Raw genomic sequence first — 12,496 nt, forward strand, 5'->3', positions numbered from 1 at the left:
AGTAGATGCATAAACAGATTATTTGATATATATGTATAATCCCCCCCTTTTTTTCTCAGATAGGATTTTTGACATAGGATCTAACTGTGTAACCCCATCCTGCCTCTCCTGAAGGTTGGGATTACAGGCATGTTCTTCTGTGCCAGTTGTGACTGATGCCTTTTAATTAATGTTCTAATTTAGGTAGGTTCAATGTGTTTTCTAGTATGTAAACCCAGAGATTGGGTTTCCCACTGTTGAAATTCTCTCATCTTTTCTGTTTTTGTTTTTGTCTATGTTATATTTTTCACTTAATGGTCTTCTCATGCAGTGCATATTCATGCCCGTCACTTTTACATTACTGCTAAAATTACCTTCTCTGCTTTATTTATCCTATCCCTATTTAAGCTTCCTGGTTGGGTTTGTGGACTTCTCTTGATCCTGGTGGAAGCTAGCAGTCTTCCTAAGATGAAAGGAACGGTTGTCTAGATCTTACAGGGTTTCTCTTTGTAGCCCTAGGCTGTCCGAGGACTAGCTTTGTAAATTAGGCCAGCCTCAAACCCACAGAGATCTGCCTGCCTCTGCCTCTCAAGTGCTGGGATTAAAGGCATGCATCACCGCTGTTGCACCTTACTTTCTGTTTTAAGTTTGTTTCATCACTTTGCTCTGTTAGCTGACTTTCTTCTTTTGGATCATTACTTCATTTTTTCATTATTGTTTATAGAATTTGACAGGTAAAAAATAGACATAGTATTGCTACTCCTATTATAAGTGATGAGAACCTACTTGGATTTTATTTACCTTTGAACACCTAGAGACATATTCTTTCTTATTTATTTATTTATTTATTTATTTATTTATTTATTTTGACAAAGGGTTTTTCTGTGTAGCCTTAGCTGGACTCACTCTATAGACCACACTGGCCTTGAACTCACTGCCCTCCCCAAGTGCTGAGATTAAAGGCATGCGCCTGACTGAGGCATACTCTCTTTTTTATTATTATTTATTTATTATTTATACAGCATTCTGCCTGCATGTGAGCCAGAAGGCCAGAAGAAAGCACCAGATCTCATTATAGATGGCTATAAGCCACCATGTAGTTGCAGGGAAATGAACACAGGACTTTGGAAGAACAGCCAGTGCTCTTAACCTCTGAGACATCTCTCTAGCTCGACATACTCTTAAAAATTTTTTTATATTTATTTTATTGCATTGGTATTTTGTTTGCCTATATGTCTGTGTGAGAGTATCAGATCTTGGAGTTTCAGGCAGTTGTGAGCTGCCATGTGGGTGCTGAGAATTGAACCTGGGTCCTCTGGAAGAGTAGTTAGTGTGCTTAGCTGCTGAACCATCTTTCCAGCTCCTGAGACGTATTCTTGTTAGTATTCATGGGTTATGAAGCTTAAAGATAATTCTGTAATGAGCACTTACCATGAAAAATAAAATAGATACCAGAGACTAGATTTATTATTTTATGTACTAAACTACTTAGAATCTTTGTGATTCTGTGTAAGTCAGCTACACATACTGAATTCAGAAGATTGCTTACTGGGTCTTGTGTCAGGATAAGGCAATTTTAGTTGAGTTGAATATTTGATAATATAAGAATAATCTTACCATAAAGAAAGGGGGGAGTCTAATGACAAATCTGTCCCAAAGCACTATGCTAGAATTTTCCATTGAAATATTTGCCTTTTAGATCTGTTAAAATACATAAAAGAACCTGTTATGTTTTATTTTGTTTTGTTTTGTTTTTTTTTCACTTTTCGAGACAGGGTTTCTCTGTTACACAGAGCCCTGGCTGTGCTGGACTCCCTTTGTAGACCAGGCTGGCCTCTGCCTCCTGAGTGCTGGGATTAAAGGACACTGGGGCTGACCGATTTTGGTTCCTGTGTCCCCCTCATAGAGGTTGAATTCAGATAAATTGTCTTTTCCTTTACTTATTTATAATACGGAAACAGTGACATTTACAGAATAGCTACAAGGATTAAAGAACACATAAGGTAAAACAATGAACAAAGTAGCCTGTACTTGGAAAAACTCAAGTTAGAATTGTATTCAATTTATGATTTGCTGTATAATAATGAAATTATCCAAGCTTAATTTAGTTTACTTTTGTCTTTGAATCAAAAACCGCAGTGGTGGAGTTGGAGGTGTAGCATTGTGAGGCAGTGCACACTCAGCATGTGGCCGCCCTGGGCTCAGTCTCTGGCGCTTCTGGGAAAGTGTTCAGAGTTAACATGGTGGATCTAGGCTCTTCAGGGGCTCTTGATTTCTTCTTAATGTCAGTTTGTTAGTACCTGCTAGAGTTTTGACCATAATGTTGGCTTTTGGGGCACAAAAAATGGGGTCAGGATGGAGATACTGACGTGAGTAAACTGTCTTTTAAGGAGATACTAAGAAACTGGCAATCACTCTCTTTTTTTGTTTTTTGTTTTTTTTGTTTTTGTTTTTCTTGTTTTTCAAGACAGGGTTTTCTCTGTGTAGCCCTGGCTATCCTGGACTTGTTTTGTAGACCAGGCTGGCCTTGAACTTAAGAAATTGAGCTGCCACTGCCTCCCGAGTTCTGGGATTAAAGGCGTGCGCCACCATGCCCGGCTTCTGGCAGTCACTTTCATTCTTCTCCCTGCCTCCTGCCCGTTTTAGATAAGCCTTGGCTGGCTTGGACCTCACTTTGTAGATCAGGCTATCCTTGGATTCAAGGAGATCTGCGCATTCCTCTGTCTCTCAGCTGCAGGATTAGAAGTGTGCCCCATTGCATCTGCTCCGTCCTTCTGTGTCTCGTTTACCAAACCCAGTCATTGTAACTGTACAAAGGGAAATACGCCCAGATGATAAGTTCACTTCTGGGTCTTGTAAGCAGCAGGGGAGTAGGAGTAGGCAGTGTGATCTTCATTCTTGGTAGCCATGTGTCCAGGAAAGCGTCAGGGGTTCTAGTGGTAAAGATTTTAGGGACGATTGAATACTGAGCATGACATCAGTACTTTTCTTCTGTAATATTATTTATTGGTAATAATGACATTGAGTGACCTATGGCCTATAGCACAATATATTTATTTTATTTTGTTTTTCTCTTGCATTACTGGACAGAACCTAGGGCTTCACATGTGCTAGATGCTGCTTAGCGCTGAACTGTGCACACCCCCTCCCATCCTTTTTGTCACAATTTAGTTTTGAGTCTCACTAATTGGCTACACTAGCCTTGAACTCACTTTGTAGCCCAAGCAAGATTTGAACTTTTTGGTCCTCTTGCCTTAACCTCCCCAAATAACAAGGATTATAAGCCTATACTATCAGGCTTGGCTTCATAATGTTTCAACAGCAACCACTTGCTTAATGTAAGGAGTTTCAGGAATGTTGCTAGAATCAGCCAGTCATTTTACATAACTCAGTCCTTTGAGATGGATTTGCTGTAGGTAACGTAAAACCTAAGAGTTTTGGTGAAACTGATACTGATTTTTTCCCCCCCCCAAGCCTTGGTGATCCTGGAATTCAATCTGTCTGTCAGGCTGGCCTTGAACTCAGAGATCAACCTGTCACTGCCTCCAGAGTGCTGGAATTAAAGGCATGTGCCACCATGCCTGGCTGAAGTTGTGCTTTTAAAATTCTTGATTAAGAAATTTAAATTCACGTAGTGGGCACAGAGACTCTGAGAAATGTTCATGGGCTAAGACCCTTTGAATACCTTGTTTTGCTCTTTGTTTTCTACTTACAATTTAATTTTTGGGTTTTATCTTTTCTAATGTAAAGGTGGCTCCAAGCATTGTGTCTGCTCTCCAGGCTGGAGGTTAAAAAAAGAAAGAAAATAAAAAGAAAGAACCTCATTTCATCTGTTTAAAAAAAAAGGCCTTTTCATAGACTTTGTCCTCTGTTTTTGAGCAGAACTATCTTACTTTTAGCTGCAAAGGATGGAAAGTGAGTTTCAGATGAGGAGTGAGGAAAATAAGGCTTAGATGTAGGAACATTTGCAGTATCTCTGGAGAATATCTATTATCCATTAATAACTGCTGATTTATTTAAAAGAAACTGTTTCTTCATGCTGCATGTAATTTATTTTATTCATGTGTAAAAATATAAATGTATATATTAAAAAGGAAACATAATACAATAATTAAAAAAATAAAATGTTACCCATAGGCATCCTAATTCTCTTATAGCAAATGTATAAAACCTCCTTTAGATTTAATTTGATCTTTTATTGTTTTTAATTTTTCAGAGGAATGCTTTGCAAGCAATTTCTCCAGCCACCATGGAAGTTCTTATGCGAGTTTTGTCTGATTGTGATTCATGGGAAGAAGGAGACCCTGAGGAAGTGGGTCGGAAGAGAGAGCTCACCCTGAAGTGCCTTACGCAGGTGGTGCATATCCTTCTCACCAGCAGCTCTGACCAGCGCCAGGTGGAGACCAGTACCATACTGGAGAACTACTTTAAATTGCTCAATTCAGACCACTCTGCTTTACCAACACAGAGGAGGTCCAGGCGGTGGGAAAGGCAGTTCATAGCCCTTCAGATTAAGATGCTCAGTAAGTATTCAGTGGAATTTCCTCGGATTATTTTTACTTCTTATTCTCAGTTTCTCTTCACGTACAGGTCTATTGTATTTAAAATGTTGGCTGCTTAGTTCAGGTAGTGAGTATGTAGATTTTTGACTTCCAAATAATTAGTATGCAATTGATTTGCTTACATTTTTATTTTATCAAGGAGAAACTTGCCTATACTTCTTTTTGCAAGTCTAATCCATTAAAATGTTTAATGCTAAAAAGAAAGTCAGGTATGACTAAAGTTGCCAAGAAGAGTAAGTTTTCAGAAGGTACCATTTGTTGTCTTTTACTTGTGATAAAAATTAATTAGGTAAAGGCCTCTAACCTTTCTGTACTTAGAACAGATCATCTAGTTGTCCCAGAGGACCCTTCTGTGTGTGAGGGTTTTTTTCCTTCTTTTTGTGACTGTGCAAGGGTATCTGGTTTCTTTGCTTTGCAAACTCTCTAACCAGTTTATGGGATTTCTTTTTCTTTCTTTCTTTCTTTCTTTCTTTCTTTCTTTCTTTCTTTCTTTCTTTCTTTCTTTCTTTCTTCTTCAAAATGGCTCATTTTTGTTGTGGTTACAGTGTATTAGTGTGGCACATACTTTCCATCAGTTGTTTTAACCAACAATAGGCGACTCACACTCATTATTCCCTTCTAAAGGATGAATGTGTGGGAGTCAGATACGCAGTAATTTTCCTAAAGTCTCTCAGCTCCTGTTGAGCAGAACTGGCACAGAAAGTTAAAGACTCTGACACTGAGGCCCATTTTCTGTGAATCATCAGCTTTGTGATCCTGAAGAGAGAATAATGCATGCCTGCCCTGAAATTGTGGTATTGCAAGTGCATTCCAGATTCAGAATCCGGATTAAATGTATCAGTTGGTCATTACTTTTGTTTGTTTGTTTGTTTGTTTATTTTTGTTTTTTTCCAGACGGGGTCTCTCTGTGTAGCCTTGGCTGTCCTGGACTCGCTTTGTAGACCAGGCTGGCCTCGAACTCACAGCGATCTGCCTGCCTCTGCCTCCTGAGTGCTGGGATTAAAGGTGTGCGCCACCACACCCGGCTACTTATTTTTTTATTGTCATCTAAATCCTTCTTGTGGTTTTATATGTAGGCATGGGCATTTGGAAATGACAAAAACTGCATTAATATACACAACTTAATAAAAAAAGAGTGATGTTTCTCTTTATCTTAGTAATTCATGTTGTGTTAAGAGCACAAATAAGGTACAGAGTCCCCATCAGATTGCTAGACCTGTACTTATTACAGAGGCACATGTTGTCACTACAGCTAAACTAGGAGACTAGGAAAAGACAGTAACATTTTTGTGTCTCACCACACAGTGCCTCACGCAGGAAGGATTTTAGCAGGCCTCGGTGGTGGAGACCATGATGTCAGCTCAGGATGTTGTGAACTGTGATCAGTACTTTATATGATTCTTGTTGCGGCCCTGTGCTAGATTGTTACAGACCTGTACTTATTACAGAGGCACATGTTGTCACTACAGCTAACCTAGACCTGTACTTATTACAGAGGCACATGTTGTCACTACAGCTAAACTAGACCTGTACTTATTACAGAGGCACATGTTGTCACTACAGCTAAACTAGGAGACTAGGAAAAGACAGTAACATTTTTGTGTCTCACCACACAGATATATGAGACAGTAATGATTTGGTGTATACATTTATATGTACATGTATTGATTTAGAAATACTGTACATAAAAATGTTGTTATAAAAGCCGGGCGTGGTGGTGCACGCCTTTAATCCCAGCACTCGGGAGGCAGAGGCAGGCGGATGGCTGTGAGTTCGAGGCCAGCCTGGTCTACCCAGGACAGCCAGGGCTACATGGAGAGACCCTGTCTTGGAGGGGGGGTGGGGGGAAGAAAAAGAAAAAGATAAAGGAAAAGGAAAAAAAATTAAAATGCTGTTATAAGTGATCCATTACAACATTTGTTTGTGTAGAAAAGTGAGAGTCATTTTGTGTGGCTTTTAGTTCATGTGCTATAATGTCATTTTCTGTAGTTCTTGTAAATTCTAAGTTTAAAAATAAGTTTGATTGTCTGTTGCATAGTGTTCTTTTTATTGGAAACTGTTCTATTTGCCCTGCCAGATGCCTTTGATTTCTCAGTTGGATTATCAATGTAGTAGGAAATGAGAGATAAATATTATCATTGCTTTCATGGGCCATATATTCATTTAATAGTGTATAAATATGACTACTAAATATCATAAACAGATATTGCTTACTAATAGCAAATCAGACAGGGGACCTGAGCCTATAATAGCAAGTTGCTAAAAAATATTTGTCAGTCATATAAAATTTAAACTAGCTTGAATTACAAAGTATGAAAATGTTCACTTTTCTTAATTACAGCTTTTGTTTTCTGCTCCTCATCTATATTATTTCCCAATTAATATACATCTGTCAATTGAAAAGCCTAACTTTAAAATAATAACAATGGATATTTGATCCCAAAATTTGACTTTTATATGAGTAATTTTGTTTTTATTTTTATAGATACCATCACAGCCATGTTAGACTGCACAGACAGGCCTGTTCTCCAGGCCATTTTTCTTAATAGTAATTGCTTTGAACATCTTATACGACTTCTACAGAACTGCAAGGTACTTTATTTTCATTTATGAAACATTTGTTTGCATATTGTATATGGGGACATGTACCACAGCATGAATGTGGAAGGTCAGAGGACAACTTGTGGGAATTGAATCTGTTCTTTTAGCATGTGGGGCTTAGGAGTTAAACTGGTTAAACCTGGCTTGTCAGGGTTAGCAGCCAGTGCCTCATCCTCCTGAGCCATCTCGCTGGCATTGTTTTTGACTTTTTCTAGTTTGGCGTAGTGGCTCGTGCCTTTAATCCTAGCATTTGGGAGGTGGAGGCAGGTGGATCTCTGTGAGTTTGAGGCCAGCTTTGTTTACATAGTGAGTTTTAGGACAGCCAGAACTACATAGTAAGACCTTGTCTTGGAAAAAACAAAAAACAAAAACCGAAAGTTTGTTTTGATTCAGATTTAAACATGTTATTACCAGAATTTTTATTTTACTTTGTGCTTACATTTCATTACATAATCAAGTTTCATCTTTTAACATGTAGACTGATTTAATTATCATTATAAAACTAGAACATATTAATATAAATAGTATATAATGTATAGTATATATACACAGTTGTATATGTATATACTACCCCATATCATGGGTGAGAAAAATGAGACACAGGGTTCATACTCTGTCCAGGATCTCAGAGCCAGTGGGTCTGGCCACGGCTGTCCTCTCTCAGGATGTGCAGTTATCCGTGGGTACTCTGCCTCTCAGATCCGCGCCTAGGCTGAGGGCAGACTCAGGAGTCACACATCCTGGTCTAGGAACTAGGCAGATTTCTAAATCCTCCGATCTCGGAAGAGCTCGTTAAAGAAAGAGCCACTCACTGTTTCCAGGGGATAGGTTTTGTCTTCATTGAAACTGGAATTATATTATTTATAATTATCTAAGGGTATTAAAATTTATGTGAAATTTTTTATATGATGATGTTTCAGTTTAGGAAATACTTTATTTTCCATTAGACATTGATACACATACTTGAGACCTTTTAAAGTCATAAGTTGTTTCTGGTTTCTTGACTACCTATTTGTCTAGACTATACAAATATAGTAAAGGTCCTTATGCTATGTGACAAGCACTTTCTTTCACTGAATCATCTTTCCAGCCTAATTTTTTTCTATCAGATGAAAAATGCATAGCAGAAGTATTTATAAAACACTTTGATTATTGTAAAACAGTATGGCTTTGTTACTTAGGAAGACAGTGCCAATAACAAAGTTATCTCATAACTAAAAGAATTTGTATTTAGCCAGGCAGTGGTGATGCATGCCTTTAATCCCAGCACTTGGAAGGCAGAGACAGGTAGATGTCATGAGTTTGAGGCCAGCCTGGTCTACAAAGCAAGTTTCAGGTCAGCTAGGACTACACAGAAAAACTGTTTTGAAACACGCCCCCTCCCCCCAAATAATCCGGATTTCATTTATCAGGTAATCTTTAGGATGGTCCCACCCCCTTGAAATTTGTCAAGATGCACTTTTCTTCAGTATATGTATAAGTGTGATCTGAACAGTGTCTTTTAAAAAATACAATTATTTTCTCATTGCTAACCAGGATGGTGACTTAACAGTTACTTCTTACAGAATGATACATCTGAGAAATAAATCTTTAGGATGAATGTCACCAAGTATACTTAGTCAAACTAAGAGAAATACAACTCAGGAAGTGATGGAATCTTGCAGAACCATTGTCAGGTAGTGATACGATGAACAAAGTCTGTATTTGTTCTACTGCAGCCGGGTTTCAGTTAGAGCGCTTGGGTTTGTTTTTGAAGCAGGGCTAGCCTCAGACCTCACTGTGGGATCAGGCTGCCCTTGAACTTCACAGCAATCCTCCTGCCTCAGCTTCTCAAGTGCTAGCTTTAGAAAAGTTAATTATTTCATGTATCTATTATATTTTCTTTGGTATTGAACTTATCAAAGAAGATATGCTTTTCAGCAGGGAAAACAGACCTTTGGGTCTAGCCCTTTCCTTTAAAGTTCTCCATTTGGAGAAGTGTGTGTGTGTGTGTGTGTGTGTGTGTGTGTGTGTGTGTGTGTGTGTATTTATTCTGAATCATCACAGAGCATGTGACATTCCAGCCATTATTTTCATAAGTATGCATATTATTTTTGGATTGGATTTATGTGGTATGCATGTTGTTTCAATCATGTTCATCCATCTTCTGCCCTTGCTACCAACACCCACACATTATTCCTAATCCCTGATAATCGCCCTTCTACTTAAATCATTTGTTTGTTTGTTTCCACATGTGAGTGAGAACATGTGATACTTGTCTATGTCTGGAATATCTTGTTTCATCCATTTTGCTGCAAGTGACAGAATGTAATGTTTTCTCCTGGTTAGCACTAATACCACATTATATGGTATGCCTTATTTCCTTGGTCTGCTCAGTGGTTGACAGGCTCCTGAGCTGGTTCTGTGTCCGCTCTGTTGGACATAGGCCAGCAGCACAAGCAAGCATGCAAGGATCTCATGTGTACTGACCTTGTTCCTTAGCTCTTCACTGAGAAGTGTGAGAGCTGGGTCATATCATAGTTCTGGGCTGACTCTTTTGAGATATGTCCACATCATTTCCATTTTGCGGTGCTAATTTACATTCCCACTGGCAGCACATAAGGGTTTCATTTTCACATCCTCTCCAACATTAAGAAAGTTAATCATTTAGGCAGTAATGAAGTGTCTAAAACATTAAAATTCAGTCTTTGTAAAATTTAGTCATTACACAAGTGAAGAAATAATGTCATGAGGTGTTAAATTACAGCCTCATGGTCAACACTAGTAATTGGTGAAAATAGAATGTTTTTACTCATGGTTTCTGACCCTATTCATTATAATATGTAGCTATTATTAATTTGTTTTTTACATTCAGGGTTATTAGTTTTTAACTAGTATAAAATGTTTACTGTGTACTAAATATAAGTCAGTTATACTTTTTATTGAGATATAGCATTTTATGAACATAGTTGTGAATTGCAAATATAAAAATACTTGGAATCTTGTGAAAATTTAGGTTCCCAAATGTGTTTTATGATTTACATATTGTTTTCAGTATAACTTTGTTGTTGCCTTTACTAAGTCATCTAGTCTGTCTTATATAACAATGCAGAATCAGGATGATTTTACTGTGTGAGCATCCATACTCACTGGAAACACTTCAGCTAAGGCTGTCAGGTAGCAAAAACAGCTTGTGAATCAGATGGAAAACTTAAAACTGACTGTTGGTAGTCTTTTTTGAAAACATTATTATTGTGTGCATCTGTGTGTGTGTGTGTATGTGTGTGTGTCTGCATGATGTAAATGTGTGTATATGCCAGTATGTGCATCTGAAGATCAGAGGACACCTGGGACTGGAACTTAGGGTAGGCTTGTGCAGCAGGTACTTTTACCCACTGAGCCATCTTGTTGGCCTACACTGTTGATGGCTTCTCTGGTATCTTTGTGTATGATACTCGCCAATTTAAGTATGTGTTCATTTTCTAACAATTTGTGTAAAGGCTTCTGTGCTTGACAGCTAAGTTTTATTATAACACAACGTTTTTATATATATGTAAAATACTTATTGCATTATATGTATCAGACTTTTATGATTAGATGCAGTGAATGTTGAACATTTTATTAATTCTTTGAGTTTTGTACAATGTATTTTGACTATCCAACAATACAACTTGTCAGTAGTAATAGCAAGAAGGATTTAAAACCATTATACTGGTTTTAAGAAGGCTGAAATCTTGTGTTTTATGACTGTCTTAAATTTTTAGAGTTGTACTTTCTATTGTGTTAACTCCTGCTTTGTGATTGTAGGGATCAGTCTTGGGGCCTTACCTGTTAGGGTTGTGCTTTATGAATGAATCATATCCTCAGCCATGGAGATTACTTAATTTCACTTTCATCTTCATCTGAGCATCTGCATTCTTTTGCACATTAGTAATATAGAATATTAATATCATATGTAATTTTCCTTAGAGTATTGGCTTTCATTTTGAAATCCCTATTATGTGCTGTACATCACACATTAAGCTAGTGTAGGTTATATGTCATTTACGCGGCACATGATTTGATGAGATATTCTCATTTTAGGTAAATAAGCTTGGGTAAGTAGCAAAGAACTGGGGATATGGCTCAGTGGCAGAGCACCTTCCAGATGTGCATAAGCCCTAAGTGTGAGCTTCAGATCACACAGTCATCTTCCTCAGCTAAATACATTATTGACTATGGGATCTTTTATCTATTTCAGTAGAAAGTTTCTTTTCTGAGTGATTTTCTCTACTGATTCTTCAAGAATTTGGGAATATTAATTGTTAGTTATTGCTGTTTATTTGAATAACTTTTGAGTTACAAAGGTGAACTGTATCTACAATAGTTATACAGCATTTAAACTACTATTAAATTGTTATTCAGAAAGCAAATAAGTACCAATTTCTGGAAGTTATGTACTTCACATATGGATTCTTGGATTAGTTTTCAAGAGACATGGAAATCCCGCTGGACCTCATTCTGCTTTTAGGTAACAATTTAATGTTCTTTCTCCATTATTCTTGTCTCTGTTTTTAACAGCTATTTTTAAATGCTCACAGTAAGGTGGCAGACAAGAACGAGAAAGACCTTGCCAACCAATTACTGACAGAAATGAATGAGGACGAGGTATCTAAAAGCCTGCATCTTGTTTCGGCTGAAGTCCAAAATCAGTCAATGGGATAACTGTTCCTGTACTTTTCTTCTTATTTCTCCAAAAATACAAACTCCTAGCTCTATTTATTTTTTAGAATTGTTTAAATTAAACAAAACCATCACTAATCCTATCTGTGTTGATGCATGCAGTTTTCAGTGTGAGAAGATAAAAAGCACAGGAATGGAACCCAGTATCAGTATTGGCCACCTGGTGGTGACTTTGTGTTTGAGGGCTTCTTTTTCTAAGCACTGTGGTGTATTGGGACGTGAGGGCTTTCTTTGTGAATATGCATAGTTACTGGTATTATCTTGATTTTTTGCTTCCTATTGACACAATGATTATAATTCAATGGACAACCTGAATCTTGGAGGAAGGGAAGAAGATAATAAAGCCTTTGAATGTTAATTTAGTGTACAATTTCTTTTTTTTTCCTGTTCTCAAAATTCAACCCTGTACTAGACTATCAAAACATGTATGTTTTTTTCTCAAAAGATATATGTAAATTATTTTGATAAAGACAAAAACCTACCTGTAAAATTGCTTCCCCCCAACACGTTTATTGGAAAATTTATATATTGTTTGTTAAAATTATTTAATGTTTAGGTTTAGGTTAACATGAGTTGTGAAAAAGAAACTATATTATAATTTAATAGTTTCTTCTTTGGGTGTAAAATAGACTCAGAAAGGTCTCTATTGCTTT

The 12,496-nt window shown here is 37.3% G+C and overlaps 1 protein-coding gene across 5 annotated transcripts in view; it reads left to right on the plus strand.

Annotated features, from left to right (window-relative positions):
* The window catches only part of NBEAL1 (neurobeachin like 1), a 148,732-nt gene that overhangs the window by 39,510 nt on the left and 96,726 nt on the right, over positions 1 to 12,496 (plus strand). For 3 of the 5 annotated variants that reach the window (XM_084778643.1, XM_084778646.1, XM_084778644.1), the window contains 3 exons: positions 4,196 to 4,502; positions 7,027 to 7,133; positions 11,682 to 11,768. In XM_084778643.1, the coding sequence (XP_084634769.1) occupies positions 4,196 to 4,502; positions 7,027 to 7,133; positions 11,682 to 11,768 (501 nt within the window). Of the gene's footprint in view, positions 1 to 4,195; positions 4,503 to 7,026; positions 7,134 to 10,923; positions 11,632 to 11,681; positions 11,769 to 12,496 lie in introns of those variants that run through there. The other 2 variants (XM_084778645.1, XM_084778647.1) reach the window with 2 other exon arrangements.

The sequence above is a fragment of the Acomys minous genome (assembly GCF_964271855.1).
Source record: "Acomys minous genome assembly, chromosome: 4".
NCBI lineage: Eukaryota > Metazoa > Chordata > Mammalia > Rodentia > Muridae > Acomys > Acomys minous.